The sequence below is a fragment of the Vanrija albida genome (genome assembly GCF_041260175.1).
Source record: "Vanrija albida strain AlHP1 chromosome Unknown contig_1, whole genome shotgun sequence".
Taxonomy (NCBI): domain Eukaryota; kingdom Fungi; phylum Basidiomycota; class Tremellomycetes; order Trichosporonales; family Trichosporonaceae; genus Vanrija; species Vanrija albida.
Genome location: NW_027191420.1, coordinates 1,694,456 through 1,707,171, shown reverse-complemented (window position 1 = coordinate 1,707,171; position 12,716 = coordinate 1,694,456). Strand labels below are relative to the sequence as shown.

Genomic DNA, 12,716 nt, shown 5'->3' with positions numbered 1-12,716 from the left:
ATGCTATGCAATGTGGGGGTGATGATTGATAGTGTCTAGTGCAATGAGGATGATTACTGGGTTGGTGGTTCCGGGGCTTCCTCCCTGATGGCGATGTTAGGACGCTGTGGTGCGTCAAAGTGCGACGTCAAGGCATGGCGGTTGTGCTTGTCGAGCGTGGGCTTGTGAATGCCGGCACGCAATTTGTCGTACTCGAGCATGGCGCGGCCGAGCTCGATTGCCTCGCGGCCGCGCGAGTCGATCCGCTCAGCGGTCTCCATCTTGGACAGGTAGTTGAGGCACCTTCTGACCAAGCGCCTGCTGTCGGGGTCCAGTTTCCAGCCCTTGCCGCCGTCCGGAACGGACAATTCGGTCGCGCCGGCCAGGAAGAAGATGGCACCCGGCACATCTTGGGCCATGCGGATCGCGTCCGCGACGACCCCGAGGCAGCGCAGGTCGGGCGTGACGATGGCGAGATCCTCGCGGGCGACAGCGACGGCATTGTCTGGCTGCCCGTTCGCAGAGTAGCCCCGCACCATCACGCTCAGGGTTGAGACGTCGAATTCGGGCGACCGCTTGGCCTGGTCGTACAGAGCCCTTGCGTGCTCAAGGTTGCCAGCGCGAGCCCAGCCGCCAATGAGCGCATTATACATGGCGCGGCTCGTGGGCACGCCGCTCTCCCTTGCGAGCGCGGCGACGTCCTCGGCCTGGGCCATGGCGCCTATCTGGGCATATCCGTTGAGAAGGGCGAACAGGTGTGTGTGCTCGGCACGGTAGCCGCGGAGCACGAGCGCGTTCCACACCTGCCGGGCGGGCGGGATGTCGCGCGCGCCGTCCAGCGCGAGCGAGTCGTACAGGATACGGTTGGCGAGCGAGCGTGCCGTGCCCTGGTGTCCACCTTCTCGCAGCGAGTTGATCACGGCGTTAAGGAGCCTCTTCAGCTTGCCGCGGGGCTCCAAGCCGCCGGTCGGGTCGGTCGATGGTTCCATGCTGGGTGGCGGTTCGAGGTACGTTGTTGGCTGGGCCCTGCGTCCATGGTGGGTCGCAGTGCGCACAGCTTCAGCCAAGACAACGTCGAGCTGGTCCACGCTAGCGTGAGCGTCGGAGACACGGCCGAGCATCTCGCGGAGCAGCTTTGCGAGAGTGGTGGGCGAGGATGCGAGGTTGCGACGAGCAAACTCAAGGACGACTTTCACCGTGTGAGCATCAGGCCGAATCGACGCCTCGCGCATGAGCTGTGCAATCCGGACCAGTCCATCGTACTCCCCTGTCGAGGTGGCGAGCTCAAGAACGACGTTGGCGGTCTTGATCGACGGCCGAAAGCTGGCCGGAAGAGGCCACGGCGACGGCGTGTGGTGAATAGAAGACTCAAACACGGCGCATGCTTGATCGACGAGGTCGAGGCGGCCGAGTGCACGACAGAGTTGTGCGACGGCATGGTCTGACACGGCTGTAGGGTGCTCCGCGAGCGAATCCCACAGCGCATGGAGCCGCTGGAGGTCGCCTCGACGCGACGCAATTGACAGGGCAACGACTATCGTGTCGCCGATTGGCTCAACACCGCTACGAGTTCCGTTGAAATGGAACTCGCCGAGGATGGCCTCCGCGCCCTTGAGATCGCCGGCATCGATACGAAGACGCATGAGGGCGTTGAGGAAGGGTGCCGTTGGCGAAAGACCGAGCTTTGCCAGGTCGCGTCGTGCACGATGCTCAACATCGGCGTCGTATCCGAGGGTACGGTAGCCGCGGAGAATGGCGACCTGCTGCTCCTCTGGACTGATTCCGCAAGCTTTGGCAGCTTGAATAGCCAATCGTGCGTCGTCTAGCCTGCCAAGTTGCAGCTGGGCCTGCGTAAGTGCGTTGAACGTTTCTGCTGTCGCCAATTCTGGATCCAAGAGCTCAAACATTCCGACAGTCACGGCAGGCCGCCGGAGATGCAGGTTGGCGGTCATAGCCGTTGTCACGACCGTGGCGGTGAAGAGTGATGAAGGAAGCGATGGTGAGGGTTTGGAGAAGATCGTAGCCGCAAGATTCCACTCTCGGGCACTAGCGAGATCAAGGGCGAATCCGTCGACATCAACAATAGTGCGTCCAGATCGCAGCTGGTCGTCCATGCGCTCGGCGAACACCTCGACCGCCAGCGGAGACACGTTGAAGCGGATACACGCCCGGAGGAAGGCGCGGAGGATCTTGCCGTGTAGTGCTCGGCCTAGGAACGCGTCTCGTGTCGAATTATCCACTGAAGGCCTCGCATGGATAAGTGCCCGCACAACGGAGAGCGCAGCAGTCACGTCTTCGACCCGAACCGTTGATGCCAATGTTGGGTCGGCCGCTGCCGCCTCGTTGAGTTTGAACAGCAACGTGCCGAGGGCCGAGGCATCGACGGTCTCGAGTTCGGCCTCAGACAAGCCAGCCAGTGATAGCAGCGCAGCGACAGGATCCTTGGCCATATGCCTCCGGAACCGCTCGCCAGCGGTCAGCGGTGCGTCGAGGTCGGGGTCGGGGGCAGGTGCGCTTGGTGCAGCTTGTGGCCTTTTTGGCGCAGCGACGGTTGGCAGCGCGCGGGGAGGCGAAGGGTCGACCGACGAGCTCGATGATGATCCGACAAAGTGTCCATGGCTCATCGGCACAGCCAAAGCCGCCGCGGCCGAGTACCGCCGGGCAAGCAAGGCCGGCGCGAGCCGGTCCTGTGCTTGGCGGCTCGACTCGGCCGGTAGCGCCTGGCAGAACGAGGGGTGGACGGCGGCGACGAGGCGGGGCGCGAGGCGTGCGCCCTGCCTCGACGTCGCGGCTGTGAGCATGCTCGTCGGCGCGGCGCAGCGGCGTCTCTGCTCGAGCGGGGTCAGTCCGAGGCGTTCCGGGTGCTCCTCCGAGGTGCTGTTTCGCGACTCACAGCTCGGGACGGAGCACGCGCGGTGGGAGTGGGCGGCTTGAGCGATGCCGAGACGGCCGTACGCGTGTGTCTATAAGAGACAAGGAGCGGTCGTGTGCGATGGGGACGAGGTTGTGGTGGAGATATGTGGCCGGAGCCTCTGTCGTTGTGGAAAAGTCAACGCTGCCGACCAAGATGGATTGCTGCATCGCGACGGCATCAATTGGCTGGTCGCTGAAACTTGGTCACGTGATAAAATGTCCACGTGGTGAGACTTGCTTGCCGCATCGCGGGACCAAATGAGCGGCCCGATCGGCAAGTGTCCGGGTACACGAGTTGAGTAGATCGAGATGGATGGCATTGTTGACGGCAAGCGGCGAGTGAGTCAGAAACAAATACAAGGCGGGACGGGCTGTATACCCGCACACCTCGAACCTCACCCTCAGTCTCCTCATCACTCCTCGTCGAGATCATACACTCCACTGCAAGGCAGTAACACCCACAATGGCCGCAACAGACGCCTTCAGCCTCGGTGCCGAGGAGGTCGACCTCCCCTTCAGCATTCTTGACACGGACCTGTACAAGGTGGGGGATGGTGCAAGTGGCCGAGCTGACCCCTCAGCTCACAATGCAAAACGCCGTCCTGAAGCACTTCTACGACTCGCAGGTGATCATCCGGTTCACGAACCGCGCACCCCAGATGCGCTTCACGCGCGAGTGCTTCGACTGGATCCAGGCTGGTGTCAACCGTGAGTCGAGATAAGCGGATGTGGGGTGGGCGAGGTCCCGGAGTGGCACGACGCCTCCTGTACTTCCCGCCAACGATGTCTCCTGTGCCCCCTGCCAGTGGCTGACGGCCAGGCCTCGGCGAGCTCCGCCTCAAGCCCGAAGAGAGGAAACGACTGCAAGAGGCATGCCCCTACTTCCCCGACTCGTACCTCGACTTCCTCACCAACATTCGCCTCACGCCCAAGGAGCAGGTGCGGTTGACGTTCATTGCCGGCGAGGACGGACTTGGTGAAATCGCGTGCGAGATCGAGGGGCCGTGGCGCGAGACCATCCTGTACGAGGTGCCGATCATGGCGATAAGTGAGTCGGCTCCTCCGGTTGCCCACCTGACATCCCAGTCTCGGAGGGCTACTTCAAGTTTGTCGACACCGACTGGTCGACTGATGGACAGTATGGTGAGCGCCCACTCTCTGCTTGTGCTGACGTCCAGAACTCGCCAAGCAGAAGGCCCACGCCCTTCTCTCCCCACCAGCGCCAGTCAAGTCGCTCATCTTCTCCGAGTTCGGCACGCGCCGACGACGTAGCTTTGCGGTGCACGACCTGGTGATGCGCGGCCTGATTGCCGGGCACGACGAGTGGAAGGCCGCTGGCGGCCAGGGTGGCGCTCTGACGGGCACGAGCAACGTCTACCTCGCACTCAAGTACGGCGTCAAGCCGTCTGGAACCATCGCGCACGAGTGGATCATGGCGATTGGCGCGACGTACGGCTACACGGGCGCGAACGGGCGCGCAATGGACATGTGGGAGGAGATCTACCCTGCCAACTCGAACGGACCACCCCTCATCATGTTGACCGACACGTACACTGCGAGCGTGTTCTTCAAGGACTTCTTGTCCGACCCCGCGCGCGCGCTGCGGTGGAGCGCGCTCCGCCAGGACAGCGGTGACCCATTCGTGTTCGTGACCGAGGCCAAGGCGGTGTGGGAGGACGTTGCCAAGCTCGTCGGCAGCTCGGGCGACGCGCTGGAAGGCAAGCGGATCGTGTTTAGCGACTCGCTCGACGTCAAGCGCGCGATCGATCTGCAGCGCGGGTGTGACGACATTGGCATGGGCGCGGCGTTTGGTATCGGAACATTCTTCACCAATGACTTCAAGAAGAAGTCTGACCCCAGCCAGCAGAGCAAGGCGCTGAATATGGTCATCAAGCTCAATGTCATTGACGGCAAGGACTGCGTCAAGCTTTCGGACGACAAGGGCAAGCACACCGGCAAGGCCGAGGAGGTTGTGCGGGCCAAGGAGGAGCTGGGCCTCGCGTTGTAGTAGGGCGAGCGATGGATACAGAGCGCTGGAGGATCAGACACCGCCCACATTAGAGGTTCTGGAATAGTTGAAAGGGTCGGGTGGCACTTCTGATAAATTGAATTCTATTCAGCCTCGTATTTTTAAGGCACGGCCTAGTCGTCGTCGTCCAGAGCCCGGCCACCGCGGGGCAACACGCAGCCACTCATGAACGCACGCCGGCAATGACAACCCCCACTCAGCGTCGCCGGTGTGACCTTGAGATCCCAGTTACACAAGTCACATCTCACTCACTCACAGACTTTATCACTCGGCATCTGCGCTCCTGCTTGCTGTTGTTGCGCTGCTTTGCCCCGTATCTGTCGTTGCCTGCTCATCTCGCCGACCTTCTCCCCCCCACCCTTCCCCTCCACCCCGTCGGCCACCATGCCATCGTCCAAGGTCTACAAGGCCATCATTTGGGCCTGTCTGTGAGTGGTCCTGCGCCTTCTCCGCTGACATCCAGCTCATCATGGTTCTGTACGTCGCCCACATTGACCTCGGCCCACTAACAACCCAGACGGGTACCACATCACAGAGCTCAACTTCCCGGCGCAGAGTCTGACGTGCTACGGGCGCCCGAACGAGGTCGCCCCCTTCCTCCCGCACTGCATCGGCCTCGATCAGCAGCGCTACAGTGCCGTGACGGCCATGCTGACGGCCGGAGGGCTGATCGGCAGCGCGGTGAGCGACCGCGTCGTCAGCGCCGAGGGCATCGCCGGCGGCATCGTGTGGACCGGCTGGCTTAACCTCTTCGGCGCGCTCCTCATGGCCGGCGCACCCAACTGGATCGTCATGCTCCTGGGCCGGTGAGTGGGCTGGCGTGTGTTTGGTTGTGCATGCCTCAGCTGGGTGGGAGCGATATCGGCCTCCACCCTGCGGTTTCATTGTCGGTTACCTTGGCAACGCGACGAATGTTTACAAAGGGGCTGGCGGGCGTCCCCAGCCTGCGTCGACAGAAGCTGACATTGATACAGCTTCGTTGCCGGCCTCGCGTGCGGCCTGGGCGTGTGCCTCGTGCCCCCTTTCCTCGCGACGGTCGCGCGCTCGACGCCCGAGCTCGCTGGGCGTACCGGCCAGATCGGCACGTTGCACCAGCTCGCCATCGTGCTGGGCATCTGCTCGGCGCAGATTATGGGCTTGTTGCTGACCGGCTCGGTGGGTGCCTCCGCCTTTTCCTTCACTGGCCACCCGCTGACAAACTACAGAAAGGCGACAAGCCCGGGGCATGGCGCTACGTCTGCCTCGTGCCCGGCATCGCGTCGCTTGTGCAGATCGCCATGACGGCGCAGAACCCCCACGGTGACTCCAAGGTCACGGAGCCGCACCCGCACCGCGACGAGGAGCGCGCTTCGACGCCGACACCGGGTGGCTACGGCGCGAATGATGAGGGTAAGTGGAGTGGCTCCGCCTCGTGATGCTCGAGACGCACCCCGCTGACCATGCCAGCCGCTGCCCCGCTGCTCGGCGACACCCCCACCGCCCCCAGCCACGCCAACCCCTCGGACCAGCTGTCTATCCGCGACCTGCTCTCGACGCCCGCTCTCCGCCGCCCGGCGCTCCTCACCACGGCTATTCTCTCGCTCCAGCAGTTCTCGGGCGTCAACGCCGTGCTGTTCTACTCGACCCCAGTGCTACTCGCGCTGTCCAAGCCAGGTGACACGAGCGCCGGGGCCATCAGCATCGCCATTACCGTCGTCAACGCCATCATGACGCTCCCAGCCGTCTACCTTGTCGACGTGAGTGACCCGCGTGATGCACACTGACCCCCGCAGCGCGTCGGCCGCCGCCAGCTCCTGTTGTGGTCGATTGTCGGCATGGGCGTCTTGAGTGTCCTCCTTGGCTACGGCATCGACCAGTCGTACAGGGTGCTGAGCGCGGTCTCCATCGTTGCGTTCATTGCCTGCTTTGCGTTTGGATACGGCCCGGTGCCGTTCCTGCTCATCTCAGAGATGGCGCCGCCGCACGCTGTCCCGGCGCTGTCGTCGCTTGCGCTGATGGCGTCGTGGATCTCGAGCTTCATCGTGGCGATCGCGTTCCTGCCGTTGCGCGACTGGCTGTCGGTGCCAACCGACCCACGGGACCCGCACAGCCCTCGCAAGGCCGAGGGAAGAGTGTTCTACGTCTTCACAGCGATGCTGGCCATCTCTGCGATCGTGGTCTGGCGCGGGCTGCCAAAGTGAGCGGCTGGCCGTCGGCCGTCGTCGCGAAATGAGTAAGGAGACGGCGGGTGGTTTCACGTTCCTTCGTTTGCGGTGTTTGATGTATCTCTTCTATCACACGAGCCGACCCGCATCGCACGAGTCATGGCCCACGTCGTGTGACACGTTCTTGCTGATCGCCGATGCGCAGCAGCTGTCACCGACCGGCTCTCGCATCTCGGAACAAGAGTTGATCCACGGTGGGCGTGCGGATATCGACGTTTTTCCATTTTCCAACGTACAGAGGGTGTATCTGGGTGTTTGAGCTATTCAGAGAGCCGTGAGACGGGACTTGGCGATGAACGTGCGTGCGGGTAGCGGCGGTGGCGGCGGCGGTGTTAAGCATAGGGGGGTGGGGGGTTTGGGGTGCGGGGAGCAGTGAGCCGGCGGGGGGAGTAGGTGCCGGCGGCTGCGGTGCGGCGTGTCACGAACGTGCTTGGGCGCGGGGGGTATCTACACAGCTCGGCTAGCTCGTGGCGCTTTGTCGGGCGAGGGTCGGCAAGCCCGTCTGCTTGTGCTGAGCGGCACTCGCCCGACCCCTCCGCCCAAGTACGAGCAGCTGTCAATGGCAAGGCACTGGCGGCACACACGGAATGTGCCCGCGATACATGTGTGCAGGCACCGATAGGCCAAGTATAGCGTCGACTGAATGGCGATCTGCGCTAGGCGGGCCTTGTGCCATGTGGTCGTGCGCTGCTGGTCGTGCGCTGGTGCTGGTGCTGGTGCTGGTGTTGCTGCTGCTCATGCCACTGCTCGTGCTTCTGCTCATGCTTGGGCTGTTCGTGCGCGTGCTACCTGCTCCTCCGACTGCTATTCCTGCTCCTCCCCCGCGGCCCACAGCCCGGGCCAATCGTGAGGCTATTCCGAGCACGCAGAGCACGTTCACGATAGCTTACCGAGCGACGAGCGGCGGAAGCGACATGACGGTGCCGTCGCCGCTTTCCGCGGAGCCCGTGGACGGAGCGGCGCGGCGCTGGCGGCAGCACGCGGTGGACTGGCAGCCGAGGGCAGGGGGTGCACGCTGCCACTTGTTCAGGGGTGCGGGCGGGCCGGTCCAAAAATATCTTTGGATAAGGCACACATTGGGTGTAGTGGCGGAGGTGGTTTGGGTGGACAGGGGCTGCGGGCTAGGTAGCGATGCATGGAGGTGGGGGGGCAGCCCTCGTCCACCCTAGCCTCGAGCTCGAGCTCGAGCTGGGCTATAAAGGCGCCGGCGCGTGCTGCGCTCTCTCCAGCCCACACCCACACAATGGCGGAGAAGACGGACCACCTCGACGACACCAAGGGCACGGCGGTGCGCGACGCGCCCGCGCCCGAGGCCAAGCGCTTCAAGCTCGGCTCGGTGGGGACGTGAGTGGCCTCCTTCTCCGGCTTGCCTTTGTCGTGCTGACGCACCCCCGCAGCATCTTCGCGTCCGGCTCGGCCATGTTCTCGGACGGCTACGCCAACGCGGCCATCGGACCCGTCAACAACATCCTCTCGATCCTGTACCCTGCCTACATGACCAAGCACAACAAGAGCATCCTCAGCGCCATTGCGTTCGCGGGCATCATCATCGGCCAGCTGTGTGAGTTGCGCTTGTGGCTCGCGCTGGGCCGAGCTGACGAGCAGCGTTCGGATACATCTCGGACAAGGTCGGCCGCAAGATCGGCATGCTGATCTGCACGTCGTTGGTGAGTTGTGCCGGGTCCCCCCCTCGCCCGCCCGCTCGCTGACGCTCGCTCGCAGATCTTCGTCTTCATGATCCTCTCGGCCTGCAGCGCCGGCCCCAACCCCCAGGTCCTGATCAACTGCCTCATCGCGTTCCGCTTCTTCGCGGGCATCGGCATCGGCGGCGAGTACCCCTCTGGCTCTGTCGCCGCGGCCGAGGCGACGGAAAACTCGGACATCAAGAAGACGCGCCAGCAGCGCCTGTTCGTGTGGGCGACCAACACGATGCTCGACTTTGCCTTCGCCATCGCATGGTTCGTCGCCCTCGTCCTGCTGTGGATCTTCGGCATGCACCACCTCCGCGCGGTGTGGCGCGGCGTCCTCCTCCTCGGCGCCATCCCCCCTCTGGTCCTCCTCATCGCCCGCCTGTTCATGGACGAGCCTGAGGCGTACAAGCGCAACTCTATGCGCCACACCCGCATCCCCTACTGGCTCATCATTAAGCGCTATTGGCTCAAGCTGCTCGCCGTCAGCATCACCTGGTTCATCTACGACTGGATCACGTACCCCTTCGGCATTTACGCCGGCACCATCACGGCCAAGGCGGTCGGCGACAGCGCGACCCTCTACCAGACGCTCGGGTGGGGATGCCTCATCAACGCCTTCTACATCCCCGGCACGGTCGTCGGCTCGTTTGTCAGCGACTACATCGGGCCCAAGTACGCCATGATCACGGGTCTCCTCCTCCAGGCTGTCTTCGGCTTCGCCCTCTCCGGCGCGTACAACCAGCTCACGAGCCACGGCAGCATCGCCGGCTTCGCCGTCATGTACGGCCTCTTCCTCTCCTTCGGCGAGCTCGGCCCGGGCAACAACCTCGGCCTGCTGGCGTCCAAGGCGATCGGCCCCACCGCCGCCCGCGGGCAGCTGTACGGCATCGCGGCCGCCATCGGCAAGGTCGGCGCCTTCATCGGCACCTACACCTTCCCCAACATCCAGGCCGACTTTGACAAGCGCGGCCAGTACCTGTCCGACACGGGCCTCTTCTGGATCGGCAGCGCGCTCGCCATCTTCAGCGCGCTCATCACGCTCGCCTTCATCCCCAACATCAAGGTAGACTTCATGGTCGACGAGGACGCAGAGTTTAGGGAGTACCTCGCTGCCAACGGGTACGACATCAGCCAGATCGGCGAGCCCGGGTTCACCGACGCGGACGTCGCGTCGGGTACCGCGCACCCCGAGCTCGGCAAGTAGGCGGGCGGCGGCGGGCGGCGGCGGGCCGGGTAGTTTGGTTATAGTTATGGCCGTTGGCCGATGCAATCTTGTTTGAGCGATAAGCAACACGCGACACGCGCCACAGCCACGTTCGCCACATGCCAACGTGCTAGCAGTCTGGTCGGCCTCGCACCCGCCACATTCCTCGCAGCGATCTCGGAGGCGATCTCGGACCACGCCCGGTGTGGAGCGAGCGCCATGACGATGACGGCGTGAATTTGATTACTGCGAGGGGGTTTGATTACTGCGAGGGGGTTTAGATTACTGCGAGGCGCGGTCGCTCGCTCGCTTGGCTAACCGAGGTCCGTTGGGTGCCATCGTGACGCACACCGCAGCAACAGAGGCCGCGGTGTGACAACCTCAAGCCCTATGCAATGGATGACAGACGTGACAGACGCAGCAGAGGCCGCAGCGAGACCCGCGGTGTGACAACGCCAAGCTATGCAATGGATGACAATCTATGACCAGTCTACTGTGCCGCGGCAGGCTCGCTCGCAGCCGCCGCAGCCGCCTGTGGCGTCTGCTTGCCCGCCTCCGCCTGCCTGCCCGCCCCCAGCGCACTCACCGGCGGCTCGCCGTCCCACCCGCGCCAATCCCCGTCCCAGTTCTCGCCCGCCCAGCGCGGCAGCGGCGTCTCCCACGTGCCGAGCGGCTCGGTGTGGTACCTCAGCGCGTGGAGGTAGATGAAGAGCGTCTCGGGGTCGGGGTCGTCGGCGACGGGGATGAAGCACTGGTGGCAGAAGCCCTCGGGGATGAACTCTGGCGCCGGGAGCGGGCTCGGGCTCTGCTCGAGCATCTCGCGGTCGACGGCCTTGATGCGCCGCTGGGCCTGGTTGACGCTCGGGTGCGGGATCTTGCGGCGCGGCGTCGACTTGCCACTGCCGCTGGCCTCATCCTCGCTCAGCTCGTCCTGCACCTTCTTCGTCGCCCACACCACCTCCTTCCACTTGACCCAGTCCTCGGCCTCGTCGCGCTGCCGCCTGAGCGCGCCGATGACGTTGCGCGCCTGCGCGCTGAGGTAGATCGGGCTCGTAATGTCCACGTTGTCGAATTCACGCGGCTTGAACGCGTTCTTGTTTGGCCCGATCTCGGGCCCCGTCTCGCGCCCCGCGAGCCGGTCGCTGTCGTCGGGGATCGGCGGCGGCGTAGACTGGCCCGACGCGAGGCCTTTCGCCCGGCGTTCCTGGATCGCCGCAATCTGCGACGACTGCTCGCCCTGCGGCACGAGGTCGACGCCGCCCTTGCCGCACCCGGGCCCCCAGACCGACTCTTGCGAGTACAGCGGGTCGTTGGCGATCGGGTAGCCGAGGTACTGGAGGTGGACGCGGAGCTGGTGCGCTGGGCGTCAGTTGTACCCACCGCGGCGCACTCACTCCTGCCGGTTAATGGGCGGCAGTGCACGACGCTCTGGTCGCGCTTCTCGTCGTAGCTCATGCGCTTGAAGATGGTCTGCGACTCCTTGCCCTCTGGTGCGACGATGACCAGCCCCATCTGCCTGTCGACCGACAGCAGCGGCTGGTCGACCGTGATCTCGCCGTCGGGGAACTTGCCGCGCACGCGCGCCACATACTCCTTCTTGACGCGGCCCTCCTTGAACTCCTCTGCCAGCCGGGCCGACGCCTTGCCCGACAGCGCGAGGATCATGAGGCCCGAGGTCAGGCGGTCGAGGCGGTTCACCGCTGCGGGTTAGAGTGTTCCCCACGAGTCAACCCACAGTACGCCTTGATCCCATGATCCGCCTTCAAGATCTCCAGCAGCGTGTGCTTAAAGTACCGCCCCGCAGCGTGCACGGGCATGCTGCCCGGCTTGGAGATGACGATGAACTCGCGCTCCTTGTCGACGTGCAGCACGAGCACCGGGTCGTTGGACACGGGCGGCTCGTGCCGGTGCACCGTGTTGTCGATCCGGTCGCCGTCGCGCACAATGTAGTCGGGGTACGCCGGCACGCCGTTGACGCGCGTGACGCCGCACTCGAGCGCGTGCCGGTAGTAGTCGACCGAGCGGTCGCGGAACTCTGTCGCGACGACCTCGAGCAGCCGGCGCCCGAGCCACCTGGGCGCGTGTAAGCCCCCCCCTTCCGCGCCAGGCAGGCCAGCGACCTCGCGCCGCTCGCTACTCACCGCTGCTTGGCAAACGTCTTGTACGGCCACCAGTACGGCGTGCAGTACCGCAGCATCGGGTGCATCCCGTTCGGGTACATCTCGAGTCGGGCCTTCTTGGCGAGGCGCTCGCGTTCGTCGGCGTCGGCTTGCAGGTCGTGGCTTGGGCCTGCGCTCGTGCTCGTCTCGGGCGTGGTTGCGGCTGCTGGTGCTGGTACTGGTACGGCGTGATCCTGTGGCCCGGTCGAGTTCGTCTCGGCCATTGTACTCTTCGTCGTTGTCGTCGCTGCCGTCGCCTTTGTCAGTGTGCCGACAACAACAATCTCGCTCGCGCGAGACCAACTTTTCCGCATCAGAGTGGAGGATCAACTTTATCAGTGTGGCAAAATTGGTCCCGCCGTCTGAAAGTGCACTGCCTACTGTCGACTCGTAGCCCTTCTGCTTTTACAAAATGCATCGCTCTGCGTACTGCGTAGTAACAAGTGTAAAGGTCGGCGTGGCTTTAAAATAGATGTTGACACAATGATAGAATGGTGCGATAAATCTACACCGCAGAAACGTGTACTTGACATGACT

General features: G+C 64.0%; 5 protein-coding genes across 5 annotated transcripts; 3 read left to right on the top strand and 2 right to left on the bottom strand.

Moving 5' to 3' along the window:
• Positions 1–53: 53 nt before the first annotated feature.
• Positions 54–2,780, bottom strand: Q8F55_000714 (uncharacterized protein; the record flags this gene model as incomplete). The annotated part of the gene is made up of 1 exon (XM_069349365.1): positions 54–2,780. One exon carries the CDS (start codon positions 2,778–2,780, stop codon positions 54–56), a length of 2,727 nt encoding a protein of 908 aa, XP_069212909.1.
• A 575-nt stretch (positions 2,781–3,355) lies between these two features.
• Positions 3,356–4,900, top strand: NPT1 (nicotinate phosphoribosyltransferase; the record flags this gene model as incomplete). Its single annotated transcript, XM_069349364.1, has 5 exons — positions 3,356–3,436; positions 3,474–3,600; positions 3,713–3,940; positions 3,979–4,035; positions 4,071–4,900. 5 exons carry the CDS (start codon positions 3,356–3,358, stop codon positions 4,898–4,900), a joined length of 1,323 nt encoding a protein of 440 aa, XP_069212908.1.
• A 405-nt stretch (positions 4,901–5,305) lies between these two features.
• On the top strand, positions 5,306–7,101 carry HGT20_1 (Bifunctional purine biosynthesis protein PurH; the record flags this gene model as incomplete). The annotated part of the gene is made up of 7 exons (XM_069349363.1): positions 5,306–5,349; positions 5,385–5,398; positions 5,439–5,727; positions 5,896–6,076; positions 6,127–6,310; positions 6,368–6,657; positions 6,694–7,101. The coding sequence occupies 7 exons, from the start codon at positions 5,306–5,308 to the stop codon at positions 7,099–7,101; spliced, it is 1,410 nt and encodes a 469-aa protein (XP_069212907.1).
• Positions 7,102–8,368: 1,267 nt separating this feature from the next.
• On the top strand, positions 8,369–10,020 carry GIT2_1 (glycerophosphoinositol permease; the record flags this gene model as incomplete). The annotated part of the gene is made up of 4 exons (XM_069349362.1): positions 8,369–8,469; positions 8,523–8,686; positions 8,731–8,792; positions 8,848–10,020. The coding sequence occupies 4 exons, from the start codon at positions 8,369–8,371 to the stop codon at positions 10,018–10,020; spliced, it is 1,500 nt and encodes a 499-aa protein (XP_069212906.1).
• A 490-nt stretch (positions 10,021–10,510) lies between these two features.
• Q8F55_000710 (uncharacterized protein) lies at positions 10,511–12,403 on the bottom strand (the record flags this gene model as incomplete). Its single annotated transcript, XM_069349361.1, has 4 exons — positions 10,511–11,379; positions 11,415–11,720; positions 11,756–12,093; positions 12,162–12,403. 4 exons carry the CDS (start codon positions 12,401–12,403, stop codon positions 10,511–10,513), a joined length of 1,755 nt encoding a protein of 584 aa, XP_069212905.1.
• Positions 12,404–12,716: the final 313 nt, after the last annotated feature.